Source organism: Mirounga angustirostris, unplaced genomic scaffold, assembly GCF_029215605.1.
Source record: "Mirounga angustirostris isolate CCGP_5_RB_7025 unplaced genomic scaffold, mMirAng1.0.hap1 SCAF_2, whole genome shotgun sequence".
Lineage (NCBI taxonomy): Eukaryota > Metazoa > Chordata > Mammalia > Carnivora > Phocidae > Mirounga > Mirounga angustirostris.
Window position 1 is genome coordinate 106688517 of NW_026991710.1, and position 20626 is coordinate 106709142.

The 20626-nt window shown below is 37.7% G+C and overlaps 1 protein-coding gene across 1 annotated transcript in view; it reads left to right on the plus strand.

Annotated features, from left to right (window-relative positions):
• The first annotated feature begins 1141 nt into the window (after positions 1–1141).
• SLC25A31 (solute carrier family 25 member 31) overlaps positions 1142–20626 on the plus strand; it is a 41295-nt gene continuing 21810 nt past the window's right edge. Inside the window, exons 1-3 of the mRNA XM_064583173.1 lie at positions 1142–1810; positions 11939–12066; positions 20247–20364. Coding sequence (XP_064439243.1) covers positions 1567–1810; positions 11939–12066; positions 20247–20364 — 490 coding nt within the window. The 5' untranslated portion in view covers positions 1142–1566. The remainder of the gene's footprint in view (positions 1811–11938; positions 12067–20246; positions 20365–20626) is intronic.

The window sequence follows — 20626 nt, forward strand, 5'->3', positions numbered from 1 at the left end:
GTAAGAGATGATAAAATAGAATCTCTACTTATTAGAAACCATCAGACTAGCTATAAAAAGAAATCAGGAATATATTATATACTATCACAGAAGGATCTCCAGGATGTATAAAGTGAAAAAAAGCAAGGTGAAAGAAAATAGAGCAAGAGACATTATGTGCAGGATAGATGTACATCTACTGTGTATTCTTGCCCAGAGTCAGACCTGAATTTGATAAGCTTCCAGATGAATTCTCAGTGTGCTATGAGTATAGATGTCACAAGACCTCTTCTGAGACACCATGAGATAAAAACTTTTCTTATTAATACTGAAACGCGGGCGCCTGGGTGGCCCAGTTGGTTAAGCAACTGCCTTCGACTCAGGTCATGATCCTGGAGTCCCTGGATCGAGTCCCGCATCGGGCTCCCTGCTCGGCAGGGAGTCTGCTTCTCCCTCTGACCCTCCCCCCTCTCATGTACACTCTCTCATTCTCGCTCTCTCAAATAAATAAATATTTAAAAAAAAAAATACTGAAACGCTATTTGCCTGTTTCACTCTCATTCTCTCGGTGCAGTGGAGTTTTCCAGCAGCTTACACGATGTGTGGTATTGCAGTAGAGTGGGGACAAGTCAGGCATTAAAGAGATTTTCAAAAATATAAAACAAGGCTATTCTCATTTTTTTTGTTTCGAAAAATAGTTACTTTTTATTTAAAATGTTATTTATATCATAGGTTACTTTAAGTTAATATTTTTAAATTTTCCGTTTCAGTTTCTGAAATGGTATCAATATGTGTAACACAAAAACAGAAGCTTCCTTGTGGTCCTAATTTTTTAAGAGTGAAAAGGGGTCGTAAAACAAAAAGGCTGCGAAACACTGTTCTAGAACAGGTCATTGGTTCTCAGCCTTGCACATTAGGATCCCTAAGCCCAAGGATTAGTTAAAACAGCCCAGCCCTCTCTCCTTCGGTCAGTATGGATTGGGACCACAGCTCCAGATAAAATTACCAATTTAAATAAAATACAGAAGAAAGAGGAACATGTTAAATTAAGCCACTGGGGTGCTATCAGCAACGGCAGACTGAAAACGTGACTAGATAAACAAATCCCTGCCAGATTAAAGGAGCTGAAATTGAAGAGATTTATAAGAGAAAATGGAAGGATAACCCTGGTAACTAAAACTAAACTTGGCTTTTAGTTGGTTTGCTACTCTGTTCTAGTTTTGGCTCCTAAATATCCTTACACTGGACTAGCTCTCCCAGCTCCCTTCCTGCACCTCTGCGATTCAGTACCCACGGCCTGCTGACCCTGCGGGCAGCAAGCAAAGCCCCCATGGAGGATTGTCAAGACCGCATTCGGCGCCGAGGAGCCACGTGTCGGAAGTCACGTGGCCGGTGCCGGAAGGCGGGAGGCGGTTGGAGGCGCCTGCGCAGCTCCGGGGAACCCGGGCCCTGCACGCCGATATCCCGGCATCCTGAGCGCTGCTTTCCCGCCAGGACGACACTGAAGCGGATTTCTGCTTCCCTCCGTCGTCCTTCTCAGCCTTGTTTCCCACTGCTGCTGCTTGTTTTTACCTCCACTGTCCCACCATGCAGCGTGAACCTCCGAAGAAGAAGCAAGAGAAGAAGTCGGAAAAGCGGCTCTTTGACCCCGCATCGTTCGGGAAGGACCTGCTGGCAGGCGGGATCGCGGCGGCTGTGTCCAAGACTGCCGTGGCCCCCATCGAGCGGGTGAAGCTGCTGCTGCAGGTGCAGGCGTCGTCCAAGCAGATCAGTGCCGAGGCGCAGTACAAAGGCATGGTGGACTGCCTGGTGCGGATTCCCCGCGAGCAAGGTGCGTACCAGAGGCCACCGTGCCAGCCGTTCCCATTCTAGGTCAGCTTCCCAGAAAAGGGGGTGGAGCGAGAGGGGATGGACTGCACCGCAGCCGCATCGGTCGGTGATGAGTTTTTTTCTTCACTGTGCACAGAGAATTCAGTTTCTTAACCACTCTCAAGAGGCTAGGCTTCCTGGAGCCCAGAAGGCCTATAACGTGACCAGTCCTGGGTAGGAGAGGCCACCACATTCTCTTTCTCTTAAGTTTCTCCTCAACATCAGGATTTACACCTTTGTGCAGTTGTGCCTGGCTCAAAAGGAAAGCGGTTGACCTCCCAGGATTGAGGGAGATGCCATTAGGTACTTGGCTGTATGTTAACAGGTGCTTTAAGGTGCTTAAGTATTTGTTGAAATAGTACTTTTAAGAGAAGTACTCCAGGTACGGAAGTGTCGGAGCCTCCCAGTACTCTGGTTCCTATTCAGTGAAAAGAGGTTCTGTTTATTCTTGAGAACTACTGAAGACCAGGGCGGAAACTAAAGAGGCATTCACCCCTACAGAAACTTGTGGAGGGCTCCCAAAACTCAAAAAGACAAATGATACAAATCAAAATGCGAAAAATCCAAGATGAGCAAAATATCAAAATTTTAAATAAAGACAGTAGTATTTTGCATCAGCCCTGCCTTAATTAAAATTTTGATCTTTTTTCATTGTGGAGGGTTTTTTTTTCCAGGATTATTGAAATGATTTCAAGGAATAAATAATGAAAGTGCTTTGTTAATCATTAAATATCCTCCTGTTGCAGAATTGCTCCTAAGTTAGCTAAGTGGATAAGAGGATAAATTTATCAGCAATTTTCTGTAATTCACCCACGTAGTTGATTTCAGTTGAAAACTCTATATGAGGGCGCATGGGTGGCTCAGTTGGTTAAGCAACTGCCTTCGGCTCAGGTCATGATCCTGGAGTCCCGGGATCGAGTCCCGCATCGGGCTCCCTGCTCGGCGGGGAGTCTGCTTCTCCCTCTGACCCTCCCCCCTCTCATGTGCTCTCTCTCTCAAATAAATAAATAAAATCTTTAAAAAAAAAAAAAAAGAAAACTCTATATGAACTTTAAAAAGGATATAGGCTTATTTATTGTGTATTCTGAACAAGAAGTGAACTGGCTTCAACTCCAGTGCCATCCTTTCTTCCACTCCTATGTCTATGGTTACTCTTCCATGAAAAAAGCCTTCTCTCCCTAGGGATGTAGTTACAACTCCTCTTGAGCTGTTGAGTGTAGTATTTAGGGTGGAGTGTAACTCTTTTTTTTTTTTTTTTTTTAAGATTTTATTAGAGAGAGAGCACAAGCAGGGGGAATGGCAGTCCGAGGGAGAAGCAGACTTCCTGCTGAGCAAGGAGCCCAACGCGCCGGGCTCAATTCCAGGACCCTGAGATCATAACCTGAGCCGAAGGCAGATGCTTAACCGACTGAGCCACCCAGCTCAACCGGCTGATGCCCCTAAGTGTAACTCTTAAGGCATCATCTAAGTTGTAAATTTAGAATGCCCATCTAGGGAGCTGAGCTCAGGTCTTTCATAGTGCTTCATATTTCTCCACTCCCATTTGTTTTATCACAGTAAGCTTCCCATTTCCACCAGGGTTTTTAAAGGAAAAGTGGGAACCTCTCTCTTCTTGGGTGATATTCTAAGACCTTTTCAGAGAAGTAAGGGACTCTGTTATCTATTAGCTAATCTGCTTTAAATATTTAGTCAGGTAAAGTTAAATATCCTGGTCAGATTGTGCTGATCAGTGCTAATTCATTTTATATTTTAAGTGTTTTAAATGATATTTAAACCTAAACATACTCAATATGGCTCTTGTAAATTGAGAGCATTCTGAATAGTATTCCAGTCCCTGTTTTCTTTACCTTCCAATGAGATGATCATAAGCAGAACTTTAAGATGTTTTCTATTCTTATATACAAGGCTTTGTTATGAATACACACACCATGGTATATTGTGCTAAGAGATTAGAATTCACAACAGAGATAATATTGCCACCTAGGGGCATTTTTTTTACAAACTTGTAGGGAATTTTTTGTTTAGCACAAAGATAGAAGGGTGTAATCCTTAATTGCAATGATGTAAAAGGCACAAACCAGGGATGATAAACATCCTGCTGCTGTACATGGCCAGTCCTACACAACAAACACTTATCCTACAACCTGAATGACTCAGTTCTCCCACTGGACATTCTTGTAGCAGTAAAACCTGTTTATGATTTTCTACGCCTAGAACCTAACTCTGATTTACTTATAAACACAAACTATCTGGGACAGTTTCCATAAACACTGATCCCAGAAATGCAGCTACCATGTGAGTAGAGGGAATGCTGTACTTTGTTTTGTTAAGAATTGTACCTTATAAGAGGCACCTGGGTGGCTCAGTCGGTTAAGTGTCTGACTCTTGATTTTGACTCAGGTCATGATTTCAGGGTTGTGAGTTGGATCCCCGCCTCAGGCTCTGTGTGGGGCTCTGCACCAGGTGGGCGTGGAGCCTGCTTAAGATTCTCTCTCTCTCTCCCTCTTCCTCTGTCCCTCCCCTGCTAAAACAATTGTACTGAGAACTGTTCACCATTGGGAAAACTCACCAATTCTTCTTGTGATATTTGGTCACCACTTAACTATTGAATTCATGATGATTGCACATTTATATACACAAATATATTTATTAAGCCCTTTTAAAAGAAATGTTAATGGTATCTTAAGTATAACATTCATTATTAAGTAGAGGCAAATATCTGACCATTTTGTCTATGGTGTGTTCATGCCTCACCAATTTACTAATTAAAATACCTATTTTATTCAGAATGTCTTTATTTTCTCTTCCTGTAGAGAGGGCATTATATGGATTTGTAAAAAATTGTTGAAGAGGTCACAGTCTTTGAATCCTATTTCTAGATAGTAAAGGAAATATTGTAAAATATTTGTTCTGTATAGAGGACTTGAATCTGGTAAGTTTGAGAATCACTGTGGTAGATCATTCTGGAATTTACTGAGGCAGTCAAGTTCTGAAATTATTTTCTGGAATTTACCTTCTGTCATTTTTTTTGAAAATCAAGACACATCTCCATCTCAAATGTTCTGAAGTTTCTTTTGTGTTTCATGTTTGCTCTAATTTTACTGATAACTTTTCTGTAGGCAACATGAAATGAGCCTGAGAGAATGAACTCCTTAGGCACAAGTAGATGCTCTCACACTATCTTACCTTATCTCTGCTTTCTTTCTACTCCAAAGATAGATCTCTTCATTTTAAAGCTCTGAACTTAGCTTTAAACATCTCTTTGGGTACCTTTCATACTTCTTATAAGCTTTCCTTGGCTTATGAAATCTTCTGGATTTATCTTGGCTGATGCTATTCTTAAAGATTTATTCTATTCTTGGGGCGCCTGGGTGGCTGTCATTAAGTATCTGCCTTCAGCTGAGGTCATGGTCCCAGAGTCCTGGGTTCGAGCCCCGCATCAGGCTCCCTTTTCAGCAGGAAGCCTGCTTCTCCCTCTCCCACTCCTCCTGCTTGTGTTCCCTCTTGCTGTGTCTCTCTCTCTGTCAAATAAATAAATAAATAAATAAAAGATTTATTCTATTCTTTAGTTGGTTGTAGGACCTTCCAACTTCGTGTGCATTTAATTTAATGCTGTTTAATCCTTTATTATACAAATAATGCATGTTTATTATAGAAAGTTAGAAAATATAAAGAAGCAGAAAGTAAAACAAATCACTACTAAAATCACCACAGTTAACATTTTGGTGTCTATGCAATAATTTTTCACTGGGCACAATATGCATATATGTAAGAATATTTTAAATTAAAATAATTGTTTTATTTAATACATTGTAAACCTAATCTTTTGAAGATCTGATCTGTGCAGCTCATTTTTAAGCACCTACCAGATCTCTTTTCTTTTTTAGGAGTTTCTGGCCATGAGGTTTTTTATATCTTGAAAACAGTGTTTTGGGGTATGGAAAGAAAATATTAGGCATTCACTTTAAATAAAATGGGAAAATAAACTATGATATTTGGTATATGAGTTGGCACTGGCACCTACGCTTGGGCCAAATGTGAATTATATATTACAGGACACTAAGGCATTCTGGAAAAAAGTATGAATTACACACTGGAGAGGGGATGACATGTACCCTTCCTCAATTATTATATAATAAACATAGTTTATGTTTGCTCAATTGGATTTATAGAGACAAGAAGGCTATTTGAATATTTGAAATGATCAAGAAGACTATTTGAAACATAGATTCATGTATACTGTTCTTAAGAATGAACGTTACCCTAAGGGTGACTTGAGATATATAGCAAATGATGGTATGAAAACATCATGATTAGTAAGACATCTAAAAATGCTGTTTAATTGTTCAAATGAATGCTGAGTTATGCTCTAATATCTCCTAGCCAGAAGTTTTTCCCAACCACCCTATCTAAATAGCCCTTCCTCATTCCTCCATCTCCATATACTATTTTTGTTCTTATAGCCACTTGACATATTTATTTGTTCATTGTCTGTCTCCCTGGTCCCTCCTCTCAAAATACAAGCTCTATAAGACCAAGAAATGTATTCTTTTTTTTTTTTTTTTTCAAGAAATGTATTCTTAATGCTATCCTCAGCAAGTCAGCTACGTACTAGGTACCAAATAAGAGGTTTTTAAATGAAAAAATCTTTATTTCATCCTTTAATTTCTATTTTGGGTATATTTTACAAATGTGCATAATAGAGTAGTATAGTGGAAAATGTATATAATTTTTTTAGTATATATATATATTAGAAAGTCATGCTTACATATTTTTTACTGATAGGCATATTGTCAAAACATGTTGTAGCCCACCAGTCTAGAATATTTATACCCAAACATGCCTAGCATTCTCATTCTTGGCAAATAAGTTCACCAGTAAATGACTCTGTAACTTTTTCTCATTTTCCCATCAGATCTATTATAATTATTATTTTTTTTAGTTTCAAGTTTTTATTTAAATGCCAGTTAGTTAACATACAGTGTAATGTTAGTTTCAGGTGTAGAATTATATACAACACCCAGTGCTCATCACTACAAGTGCCCTCCTATCACTCATTTAACCTATGCCCCCACCCACCTCCCCTCCAGGAACCCTCAGTTTGTTCTCTATAGTTAAGAGTCTGTTTTACGGTTTGCCTCATTCTCTCTTTTTCCCCCCTATATTCATTTGTTTGTTCTATTTTAATTCTTAATTATTTTCTCAGAATTAAGTTTATAATAGTTTTTCTCAGCCTTAGATTTTGAAGAGATTTTTTTTTCTTAGCAATTAAGTAAAAAACTTATTTTGTTATTAACAGAGAAAGATACCACAATCACTATGTGTTTCTCTACCAATTTTGTGGTTATATCTTAAGAAACTGTCCTTTTATTCTATATGACTTGAGAGAGTCAAAATACTCCTACATTTGCATCACTCTTTTCCCTTGTTTTATTCTGACCAAAAATACTGTTTTTATCCAGAATGGATCATTCTTTTTTTTTTTTAAATAGACTTCCAGCCACCCCCAGAATGGATTATACTGACTAAAAAATACTACTGTTTTAGCCAGAGTGGATTTTTATAGAGAGGCAGTAGAGATTCAATAGCTCTAGGTCTGGAGTCAGATTCTGGAATCAAGTCCCAGCCTTTTCCTCACCTGTGACCTTTAGCAATTTTTATTTAACTCTGTCAGCCTCAATCACCTCAGTTGTATACTGGGTATAGTAATAGTACCTACCCAATATGCTAGTTGTGAGGGTTAAACAAAGTGTTAAACCATGTGTCTGTTGCAATTAATACTTAATAAATTTTAACTCTTTAATCAGTATGTATGCTTTCTTAAATTTACAGACATATATTCCTGATATTCATTTGTAAATGAATGTATTTGGTATAAACTTGCATTATACAAAAAGTAGGTTTTTGTAGTCTGTCTGAGGCAACCTACATAGATACATAGTGTACCTAAAGTATAGTTGAATAAAACCCTGAAACCTGGCCCCCAGAAATAATATTCCTACAGAAAATACATTCAGAATTTCACTTTGAGGTTCCTTTCCCTTTGCACTGTTAGCAGGGACCTTGAAGCTCCTAAAAGCATGGTATAGCAGTGAGATGCAAGGAAAGGAATAAGAATAAATTTGTTAAGGGTGATCTATGAAAAAAGATTAAAACAGGTTTTTTTTTTTTTTAAAGATTTTATTTATTTGAGAGAGAGAGGGCACAAGTGGCGGGGGGTGGGGGGAGGGCAGAGAGAGAGGGAGAAGCGGGCTACCTACTGAGCAGGAAGCCCATCATGGGGCTTGATACCAGGACCCCAGCATCACAACCTGAGCAGAAGGCAGAGGCTTAACCAACTGAGCCACCCAGGCCCCCCCAAAGAGGAGTTCTTAACCTGGCACTGTAGCTTCAGGGAATCCATGAATTCTGTGAAATATATGCAAAAGTATTTTATGTATGTGAGATTATATTTTTTTAGATATAACCCATTAAGAGCTGCCAGTTTTCCTGTTATACCTCTTGGGATTTGTTTCTAGACTTTTTGTTTGCTTAAGATTTTCATTGAGACATTGACATTTGTTTTGATGAATTTTTTAGGTTTCTTTCATGCAAATGCATTTTTGCTAAAAAGAATAGGTTCTTCAACCAACTCTACCAAACCCCTTGACTCATAAATCCAGTACTCTTTCATGGTCTTGTGTTAATTTACAGATGACTTTGTCTTCAAAATCTTCCCTGTTTAATTCATTAGCCAAAGTTACAAACCTTTTTACTGCTCTTATATACGACACTCTTTTTTTTAAAGATTTATTTATTTATTAGAGAGAAAGCGAGCATGCTTGGTGGGGAGGGGCAGAGTGAGAGAAAATCTCAAGCAGACTCCCTGTGGACTTGGAGCCTGAGGTGGGGCTGGATCTCACAACCCTAAGATTATGACCTGAGCTGAAATCAAGAGTCAGATGCTTAACTGACTGAGCCACCCCAACACCTCTATATGATATTCTTTTGTGAAATAAATACTAATTCAGACTATAATCATAATTACAGAATTATTACTAATAACTTATAATCTAAAACCCATAGTATCTCCGTACCATTCAGCTGAGTGAGCCATTTCGAAATGACTATTAATATTTAAAAGCCATGTATAAAATGGAAATTCTAGTATCTTTTGATATATGGCACTTTTTCTAAACTTTATTTTTTTTTAAACAAATGATTTTTTTCAACTTAAATCCCATTTGATTATATTGGCAATTTTCCAGCCAATATGTTCTTTTTCATCCTTTTAAAATTGACTTTGTCTTCTGCCAATAACCTGTCATTGTGTTACTATAAACCATGGTCTAGAAAATCAAATCATATTCTTCAATATCATTTACACAGTCATATTTCATTCTCTGTATTTCTCCTCTGGAGGTCTAACCTCTAAGAAAATACAAATGCTTTCTTAAATGTTTTCATTAACAATGAAGAACTTAAAAATCACTAAAAATACCTCCAAAAATTAGATTCACCAATCTCCCTCAATAATTCAATGTGGCCATAACTAGCAAGAAATATTCCTGTATAATTTGCTTACATTTCTTATGTTTTAAGATTTTTACTTTGCTTCCATTAAAAAAAAACAGTTGACCTTTCTTAGTATAGAAAATATTCACTTGATTAAAGTATATATGAAAAAGTATTGTAGATAAGGGACTAAATTATTGAGCCAGATTGCTTCGGTTTGAATCCCAGAGCTACAGTTGTTTTTGTTTGTTTGTTTTTGTTTATTTGTTTTTAATTTTATTATGTTATGTTAGTCACCATACAATACATCATTGGTTTTTGATGTGGTGATCCATGATCCATTGTTTTCGTATAACACCCAGTGCTCCATGCAGTACGTGCCCTCCTTAACCCATCACCGGGCTAACCAATCCCCCCTCCCCTCTAAAACCCTGTTTGTTTCTCAGAGTCCATAGTCTCTCATGGTTCATCTCTCCCTCCAATTCCCCCCCCCCATTTTTCCCTTCCTTCTCCTAATGTCCTCCATGCTATTCCTTATGTCCACAAATAAGTGAAACCATATGATAATTGACTTTCTCTGCTTGACTTATTTCACTTAGCATAATCTCCTCCAGTCCCATCCATGTTGAGGTAAAAGTTGGGTATTCATCCCTTCTGATGGCTGAGTAATATTCCATTGTATATATGGACCACATCTTCTTTATCCATTCTTCTGGTGAAGGGCATCTCGACTCTTTTCACAGTTTGGCTCTTGTGGACATTGCTGCTATGAACATTGGGGTGCATATGGCCGTTCTTTTCACTACATCTGTGTCTTTGGGGTAAATACCCGGTAGTGCAATTGCTGGGTCATAGGATACCAGAGCTACAGTTTTTTAAGTGACCTTGGGCAACTTACTTAACTTCCCTCTGCCTTAGAAATTCTTTTTTAACTTATTCCCTCATCTTTAAAATGGAGAGACTAATATCTTCCTCATGGGTGATTATGAGGATTAAATGAATAAAAAGAAGTTCCTAGAATTTAGTATTGTTGTTTTTGTTAATACTGCCTCAAAAGTTTTTTATAATAATCAGTTTCCTTTTTTAAAAAGAGCTTTATTTACCACACTTTTATTAAAGATTTTTTAAGATTTATTTCTCCAGAAACCCAAACCTGGAATAGAGTTTTGTTGTCAGACACAAGACCTGACTAAATCCTGGTTGGCTATTTACTAACCATGTCTGTAGACAGTTTTTTAAACTTTTAAGTTTCAGTTTGTGCATGTATAATATGGGTACTATAGGAGAACCTACATCATAAGCATAATGTGGTGATTAAATGAAATATACTGCCTTTGGCCAGTGCCTGGCACATATTAAATACTCAGGAAATGGTAACATTTAGCATTACATGGTCCATGTCCTAGTAAAAACAGAATCAGTTGTGAGTACTGAGATTATTTCTTGGCTATTAAATATGCTTCTTAATTATCTTTGTGCAATTGCTTTACTTGCAGTTTGGGATTCACCGAAATCCTGTGTTTTGTTTTGTTTTTTCCCCCCACAAATCAGACTTTCTTACTTAACAAGTAAATATAACTTTCAGTTTTTGAGCATCAGCCCAGTCAACTGAGATTATTTTCATTTGAATATTTATCTTTAGAAGATTGATTCTGGGTATTCTCCAAGCTGGGACTAGAGGTATCCTGTTCAGAGTAGCCAGATCAAACCATTGGACAATTTGCAATCTATTAGAAACAACTATGGCTGCTGAAAAGATAGCTTATTGTATTCTAGGGCAGCTCAGTTATAAAGATTATAAAGGTAGCTCTGAATTATAGGGGTAACGCAATGACTGCATTTTAAGGATTGGTCAATCCATGGAGATTTGAAGTGGGAAGATTATTGACCTGTAAAGTTTTCTCCAGTCTCTCCATCAGGCCTCTGGAGAATGCCTTGAATTGTAAATTGATCCCTTTTCTGGCTAGGTTCCAGAAGGTAAAAATAAGTATACTTTAGACTCTTTTTTTTTTTTTTTTTTTTGAGAGGGAGTCGGGGTAAGGGGCAGAGGGAGAGAGAGAGAGAGTTTTAAGCAGGCTCTACACCCAGCACAGAGCCCCATGTGCAGCTCAGTCTCACAACCCTGAGATCGTTACCTGAGCTAAAATGAAGAGTCAGACGCTGAACAGACTGAGCCACCCAGGGGCCCCCACTTTAGACTCTTAAGGCTTTCTCATTTTCATATGTATATATACAAACCAATTTGTTCTAACCATAGGAATTGCATATCCTGATTTGGAAATGAGGCTAAGGATTACTAGCTTCTCTGACAAATATTAGTGAGCTCTGTTTTTCTACTAGTAAAAAGCCTTATATTCAAATGATGATACTTTCCATAGATTTTAAGGTATTTAAGGCTTTTTATTGGCAATTAACAAAATTGGAATGGGGTACATAGAGCTAACACTGCCTTTTTTCTTCAGTGGATTCACATGTAGACTTAATTTTTTCTCATGAGAAAGGGTGTAAGTTTTAGATCAAATAACTAAGTTTGTTAAAACTATGGGAATTTTTTAATAATAATACAAGTTTATATTTAATATGTTTTCTTTTGTAGGTTTCTTCAGTTATTGGCGTGGCAATTTGGCAAATGTTATCCGATATTTTCCAACACAAGCTCTAAATTTTGCTTTTAAAGACAAATACAAACAACTTTTCATGTCTGGAGTAGATAAAGAAAAACAGGTAAGTACATTTTAATATCTGTTATTTTCTAAGAAATAGTTGGATTTGCCTTAACCTATGGTGTTTTATTTGGGGAGGAGGTGCTGAGTGGTAGAAGAAATATTAAAACATATACATGTTATAATCACTATTCTACTGCACTAGGAAAGTTCAAAAAAAGCAATCAACAGATTTGTATTCCTGCATATCTGAGGAATTAATTTCCTAAAGAAGTACATTTTTTCATTTTTATGACTAAGGCTCTATTTAGCTGAGATTAAAGTGCATAGGGAGATCAAGTCAAACAAAACAGAAAAGCAATAAGTTGGAGGATTCTTTTTTTTATTGAAAAAGTACTTTCTCTTTTCAAGGTAATCACTCCCTTGATTATAGAATTTCAATTTCAAAATTTCCTATTTGTATGAACTATATGTCATTTGTTTTGGTTTCTGTTTGTTTTGTTGCCTCCATATACACTATATCACCTACGTTACTCTTAAGGTCTTCCCGTTACCCTTACAAAGTCTCTCTTCCCCTTTATCCTTTCTCTTTTTCTCTTTCCTCCAACCAGCCAACCAACCAATTGAGCTGTCCTAGGAGGTTCTTTATAAAAGCAGCTGTTTTTATAACATTTATTTTTTGCTACCTTTTTAAATTTCTTTTCATATCCTTTATTCCCATTTTTTCACAATTTATATCTCTCTTTTTTTTAAGATTTATTTATTTATTTGAGAGAGATAGTGAGAGCAGGGGGACTGGGAGAGGGAGAAGCAGGCTCCCCGCCTAGCAGGGAGCCCAATGCAGGACTCGATCCCAGGACCCTGAGATCATGACCTGAGCCGAAGGCAGACGCTTGATGACTGAGCCACCCAGGCAACCCTCACAATTTATATTTCATTAACAAATGTTTAATGAGTAATTTGCACTATTTTGTCGTGGGAGATATAAAGGTAATGAAGAGAATTCTTTAGACTTAGAAGATCTGGATTTGGATCCTAGTGCTCTGTTATTTAGCTGTGTGAATTTTTAAAAAGTCACCTCTGTGATCCTTAGTTTTCTTATCTGAAAAAAGCTTATGACGTTTAGATGAAATGACTTGTAAAGTGTTTATCATAGTACTGTGCTTTATGGTAGGCACTGGGAAAAATATTCCTGTCTTTTTTAGCTGACAGCTGTAATAATTGGACTCAGAACCTGCATCAGAGGTCCCCAAGATCACCTTCATGTTCAGTGATTCACTAGGACTCAAAGAACTCAGAAAAGCTACTACACTTATGGTTTTTTACAGCAAAAAACTATAGATTAAAATCAGCAAAGGGAAAAAGCACAGAGGGACAGAGTCCAGGAGAAACTAGATGCAAGCTTCTAGTTATCTTCTCCTAGTAGAGTCACATGGACAGTACTTAATTCTCCCAGCAATGATGTGTGAGAATACATATGATGTGTTGCCAAACAGGGTTGCTCACTTGAACATTGGTGTCCAGGATTCTTTTGGGAGTTGTGTAGGCATGGAATGTGACTGTCCTTAGTTACTCAGACTCCAGCCACCACCCGCTAACCCAGGAGATCAAACTGATATAAGTTAGCCCAGTGTTCCAAGCATACAAAAACAGGTGTTCACCATAAATTCTCATGTTAGCATAAACTGTCTGGTGTGGTCCAAAGCCTCCAGCATACAAAGAGACTCTTACAGGTCGGATATTCCAAGGGCTTAGACATTATCGTGAAGGAACTGGTCAGGGGCTGGTCCTGAAGATCTCAGTATATGAAGGGTTTGGGCAATGCAGGCTTGCTGATTTAACTCTACTGAACACTTCCCACTCCACCTCCCCAAAAACATAATTTCTAGAAGACTAAGCCAAATGGAGAATTAACTCCTGAGTTAATCAGAATATTTATATTACTGGCATCTATTCCTAACAGTATAAATAACATTGTTCTAAAAGTTTTAAAGTCAACTTTGATCCTTGCTAAGTATCTGTAATAAATTTCAAATTAGTAGAACCTGAGGGAAAAACATCTTTAGTATTCCTATGAAAACATGCTATCTTATTTAGAATATAAAGGTATTCAAAGGTATATTAAATAAATATATATTTAAATATATACTATTTACTAAATTTGGATATTAATGACCCTTTTATTTCTGACTTTGGGCATCAAAATTTTATCTCATCTTTACCTCCCTAAAGTGAAGAAAAAGAACTAAAAAAAGGAAAATCATTATTTTTGGTTTCTTACCTGGTCTTAAAAGAAGCAAGGAAGAAAAAACAAATATAGTATGTGAGTTTAAAAGTGATCTCCAGATGGGCAGCAGATACATGAAAAAGTGCTCAACATTGCTCGGCATCAGGGAAATCCAAATCAATGAGATACCACCTCACACCAGTCAGAATGGCTAAAAATAATAAGTCAGGAAATGACAGATGTTGGTGAGGATGCGGAGAAAGGGGAACCCTCCTACACTGTTGGTGGGAATGCAAACTGGTGCAGCCACTCTGGAAAACAGTATGGAGGTTCCTCAAAAAGTTGAAAATTGAGCTACCCTATGACCCAGCAATTGCACTACTGGGTATTTACCCCAAAGATACAAATGTAGTGATCTGAAGGGGTACGTGCACCCCAATGCTTATAGCAGCAGTGTCCACAACAGCCAAACTGTGGAAAGAGCCAAGATGTCCATCGACAGATGAATGGATAAAGAAGAGGTGGTATATATACACAGTGGAATATTATGCAGCCATCAAAAGGAATGAGATCTTGCCATTTGCAACGACGTGGATGGAACTGGAGGGTATTATGCTAAGCGAAATAAGTCAGTCAGAGAAAGACATGTGTCATATCTCACTGATATGAGGAATTCTTAATCTCAGGAAACAAACTGAGGGTTGCTGGAGTGGGGGGGGTGGGAGGGATGGGGTGGCTGGGTGATAGACATTGGGGAGGGTATGTGCTATGGTGAGTGCTGTGAATTGTGTAAGACTGTTGAATCACAGACCTGTACCTCTGAAACAAATAATACGTTATATGTTTAAAAAAAAAAAAAAGAAGATAGTAGGAAGGGAAAAATGAAGGGGGCAGAAATCGGAGGGGGAGATGAACCATGAGATAATATGGACTCTGAAAAACAAACTGAGGGTTCTAGAGGGGAGGGGGGTGGGGGATGGGTTAGCCTGGTGATGGGTATTAAAGAGGGCATGCACTGCATGGAGCACTGGGTGTTATACACAAACAATGAATCATGGAACACTACATCAAAAACTAATGATGTAATGTATGGTGATTAACATAACATAATAAATTAAAAAGAAAAAAAAGTGATTGATCTACCATCATGAGCTATCACTGTCCATCTGTCAGAATGGTAAAATAGTGACAACACCAAATGTTGGTGAGGATGTAGAGAAGTTAGATTATTCTTATATTGCTGGTGGGAATGTAAAATGTTAACTGCCACTCTAGAAAAGAGGATGACAGTTTCTTATAAACTAAATGTGTACTTACTATACAGCCCAGCAGTTACACTTTTAGGCATTATCCCAGAGAATGAAAACTTACATTCACACAAAAACCAGTGTGCACAATGCTCATTGAAGCTTGTTTCATAATAGACCAAATTCACCAAAAACCAGTGTGCACAATGTTCATAGAAGCTTGTTTCATAATAGACCAAAATCTGGAAATAACCCAGATGTCTTTCAACAGGTGAATGGTTAAACTATGGTGCCTCACACCATGAAATACTATTCAGCAATAAAGAGGAACAAACTTTTGATAAAACAAATATTGTATGATCCCACTTAGGTATCTAGAACAGGCAAATTCATAGAGACAAAAAATAGAATAAGGGGCTAAGAGGAAGGAAGACTGAGAGTTTTATCTAATGGGTACAGAGTTTCTATTTGGGATGATGTTTTGGAAGTAGAGAGTAGTGATGTGTTGGGTGTTTTTAAGTGATTTTATTTCTTTATTTGAGGGAGAGCACAAACCGGGAGAGGAGCAGAGGGACAAGCAGACTTCCTGCTGAGTGGGTAGCCCGACTCGGGACTCCATCCCAGGACCCCAAGATCATAACCTGAGCCGAAGTCAGATGCTTAACCAGCTGAGCCACCCAGGTGCCCCAAGAAGAGTGATGTTTTTATGTTATTGTGAATGTACTTAGTGTCACTGACTTATAGACTTAAAAATGGCTAAAATGGGGGCACCTGGGTGACTCAGTGGGTTAAGTGCCTGACTCCTGGTTTCAGATCAAGTCTTGATCTCAGGGTCCTAAGATAGAGCCCCATGTTGGGCTTCATGCTCAGCAGGGATTCTGCTTGAGATTCTCTCTCTCCCTCTCCTCTTGCCCCTCCCCCCACATGCTCTTTCTCTCAAATCTTTTTTTAAAAGACTAAAATGATAAATTTTATGTTATGTATATTTTATAATTTTTTAAAGAATAAACTTGATACAGCAGCAACTTTGAATGCTAAGTGAAAAAACTCAAAAGTGATTTACTTTCTGATTTCATTTATATAACATTCTTGAAATGTCAAAATCATTGAGATAGAAACATAGTGGTGGTTGCTAGAAGAGAGGGAGGTAGTTATGGCTGTAAAAGGGTAGCATTGAGGGATCTTTATAATGGAACTGTTGACTGTGGCGGTGGTCATGTGAATCTGCATATGTGATAAAACTGCATATATCTAAATACACACACAAACAAATGCATGTAAAATTGGTGAAATCTGAATAAGATAATCTTCATCAATGTTGATTTCCTCTACTATAGTTATGCTAGATATTAGGGGAAATTAGTTGGAGGGTTTATAGACTCTCTCTGTATCATTTCTTAGGATGCATGTGAATCTGCAATTTTTTCAAAATAAGAAGCTTTTTAAAAATAACCATGGTGGGGGTGGCGGGGCGCCTGGGTGGCTCAGTCAGTTAAGCATCAGACTCTTGATCTTGGCTCAGGTCTTGATCTCAGGGTCGTGAGTTCAAGCCCCATGTTGGGCTCCATGCTGGCCGTAGAGCCTTCTTTAAAAAAAAAAATAATAGTAGTAGTAATAACCATGATGGGGAGCTATATGCCTCCTATATATTGTTTCATTGAATTTTCACCTCACCCTTTGAGGTAGTTATTTCTATCCTAAATGTAAAGGTAAGGAAAACAAGACTCGGAGGTGAGAGCACTTGACCAAATCATTTGTTCAGGTCTTTCTAACTCCCAAACTCAGATCAACTTCAACTGCACTCTATTTCTCTGTCAGCTGAGGTGACTAGACTGAGTGAACCTTAGCTGAGCCTGGGCACAAAATGTTTCTCTGCCACGTTTTAGTAGCTTCCAGTACAACCCTTGACAAGGAAGACTAGAACTTCTCCCAGCTCTATTTCATGCCCAGACAAACTTTGTTAGAAAAACTTCAGTTCTAGGGCATTTGTTCTTCAGTGCATCGAGTCTGTTAATGCGATATCTATTTGTCTACAGTTGAAAATAAACAAGATTATTTTCCTCCAAAACCCTCAGATTCTTTCATCCTCCTCTCCCTCCCTGATTTCTCTCCTTTTACAATATAGTAATATCTGAAATTACTGACTTACAATAACTGAAACTCTGATTTATACTAATACACCACCTCCTCTTGGTCTGTTTTATTTTCAAGCTTAATTGTGGAAGGATAGATTTTGTTATACGAACACTTGCAAGATTATAATAACATAGATACTTCTTTTCTCCCTCTCCTTGCTCCTTTCATTCTTTCTTCCTTCCCCCTTCCTTTCTTCCATCAGAAGGTTGGCCATACTACTTACACATGTTCTGCCTGCCTGTGTCATTTTTTCCAAAGCCCCACTTCCACTGTCAGAAGTGTCATGGTTTGAATAATAAATTATATGATAATCTACCCAGAAAGTCATTAATCTGCCTTCCTGGGATCCATGAATGTTTGAGGAATACCTTAAACCACTAAAAGTGTTTATACATATGTGATTTTTATTGGAGGAGGTTCTATTGCTTGCAACAATTTCAAAGAGGACTGAGACCTAAAAATAGTTATTTAGTATCTTTTCCATTTCTGTCCTTCCTGTTAATTGGCATAGAATTTTAGAGTCAAATTCCTAAGAAATAGACTCTGGTCCTGCTCATCTTTTTCTACCAAGTTACAGATTATCTACTAGATTATGGATTAGCTACCTTGGGGTCAGATGCAATCTCCTGATCTAATTATCTCTGGGTGATTATGAAACATGGGTACCCATACAAAACCTAGGAGTTTCACTGAAAAGGAGCCATGAGAGTCTGAGGACAGTACGTGGGATTACTAGTACCTCATTAAACAGGTATTTATTGAATGCATTACTATTATTCTGGGCAAGGCCCATGACTTGTTTTGTGAAATAAACAGATGAATTAAGAATCTGGGCCTCAAAAAATTGCAGACGACCAAAATGTCCATGAACTGATGAATGGGTAAATAACATGTGGTAAATCCATATAATGGAATATTATTTGGCAATACAAAAGAATGAAATGCTAATCCTGCTACCACATGGATATGCCTTGAAAACATTATGTTAAATGAAAAGAAGCCATTCACAAAAGATACATACTGTGTTATTCCATGTGTAGGACATGTCCATAATAGGCAAATCTCTAGGGACAGAAAGTGGCTTAATGGTTACTTAGGACTCAGGGGGATGGGGAGGATGTTGTGTGACTTCTGGTCACTCCAGTGGGTATAGGGCTTTTTTGGGGGAAGTGATGAAAATGTTCTGAAACTGGTGATGGTTGCACAGTCTGAATATACTAACAATCCATTGAATTGTATGGTGAATTTACATTGGTAAATTGTATGGTGTATAAATATATCTCAGTAAAACTCTTAAATAACAATAATCCTGACTTTAAGAAATTTATAGTCCTGGGCGCCTGGGTGGCTCAGTTGGTTAAGCGACTGCCTTCGGCTCAGGTCATGATCCCGGAGTCCCGGGATCGAGTCCCACATCGGGCTCCCTGCTCAGCAGGGAGCCTGCTTCTCCCTCTGACCCTCCCCCCTCTCATGTGCTCTCTGTCTCTCTCATTCTCTCTGTCTCAAATAAATAAATAAAATCTTTAAAAAAAAAAAAAAAGAAATTTATAGTCCTTATGAGGTAAGATAAAACGAATACAAATACTTATAAACTGAAAGTAGAAAGTGATTGTAAATACTATTTAAATGAGAATCTGAAACATGTTGACATATTTTACATATTGGTCACAGGATTCACCTTTAATTCTCTGAGATCTGAAGTAGTTATGGAGAGAGATGATTACACACAGTTTTGGATAGGTTTAGAGATCAGAGGTGTCATGGAAGAAGTTGAATTTGAATTAGAGTATACATCAGTAACTTTTTGTTTAAAAAAGATAGGAAAGCCCTTCTAGGCCAAGAGAAAATTGAGAGTTCCAAAGCTGAGACTTAGAGAATAAAGCGAGAAACTGAACTTGACTAGAATATTATTCATTTTCATGTATTTTAAATGGTTACAGTGGCCTTGTACCCTAGATTTTCTATAACCACTCCAATTCAAATATTCCTTTCTTCTCCAGTAAGCTCTAGATATTGAAAAGCAGTTTACTGGACCTAAGCAGGGCACATTTTAAATATTTATCAAAAAGAACCTCAACAGCCCATGTGAACCAGTAGTAGATCAGTAAGGCCTAAGTTACATGTTGCTCAAATATATTATAATTGATTTCTGCCAATTTTCATGTCAGCAGTTGAAAATAATATATTTTTGAGCTGTTTAAATATCTACTAAAATTGCAAAGTGAAAATATGGCATGAAGTATTATTGCCCCCCATACCAAAAAAAGGGTACAACTAAAGCCTCCATAGATGTCTGATGTTTTAACTAACTAACATGAGTATTAACAAAAAATTTATATAGCCTAAAGAGATGATTATCTTATGTGGCCTCATTTGCTAATTTGGGCTACTTTTGTTGGAGGCAGTTAAAATATCTTAGAATTTCTGTATATCAGCATTTAAACTCTATCTCCCAGACTGCCTGGAAAGAAACAAAGCCTTCATGGACATGAAGGGAAATATTTTGGATAATATACATTATTATAAATGTTTACTTTATAAAAGCAGTTTGAATCTGGCTTCTTAACCTTTATAAAATTAAGAATTTTAAACAGATTCTATAGTAACCACTTTTTAATTAATATGTTTCAGTTCTGGAGGTGGTTTTTGGCAAACCTGGCTTCTGGTGGAGCTGCTGGAGCAACATCCTTATGTGTAGTTTATCCGCTAGACTTTGCCCGAACCCGATTAGGTGCTGATATTGGAAAAGGTATAGCATTTTCAAAAATACTAACTCTCCCTTCGTGTTTTGAGTGAAGCATTATTTATTGTAGTTATGCTATAATGACAGCTTGAAATACATTCTAAAAATCTTACCCGCAACCAAATGGTAGAGTCTTGGGCCTAAAGATTACTACGTTTTTCTTTTCCCTCAAAAGAAGGAAGGGGAAGGCCAACACTGTAGTAACAAAAGAGCAAATACAAAGACTTCTTGTAACTTACTTCTAGTTTTTTCCTAGAGAGCCACCTCT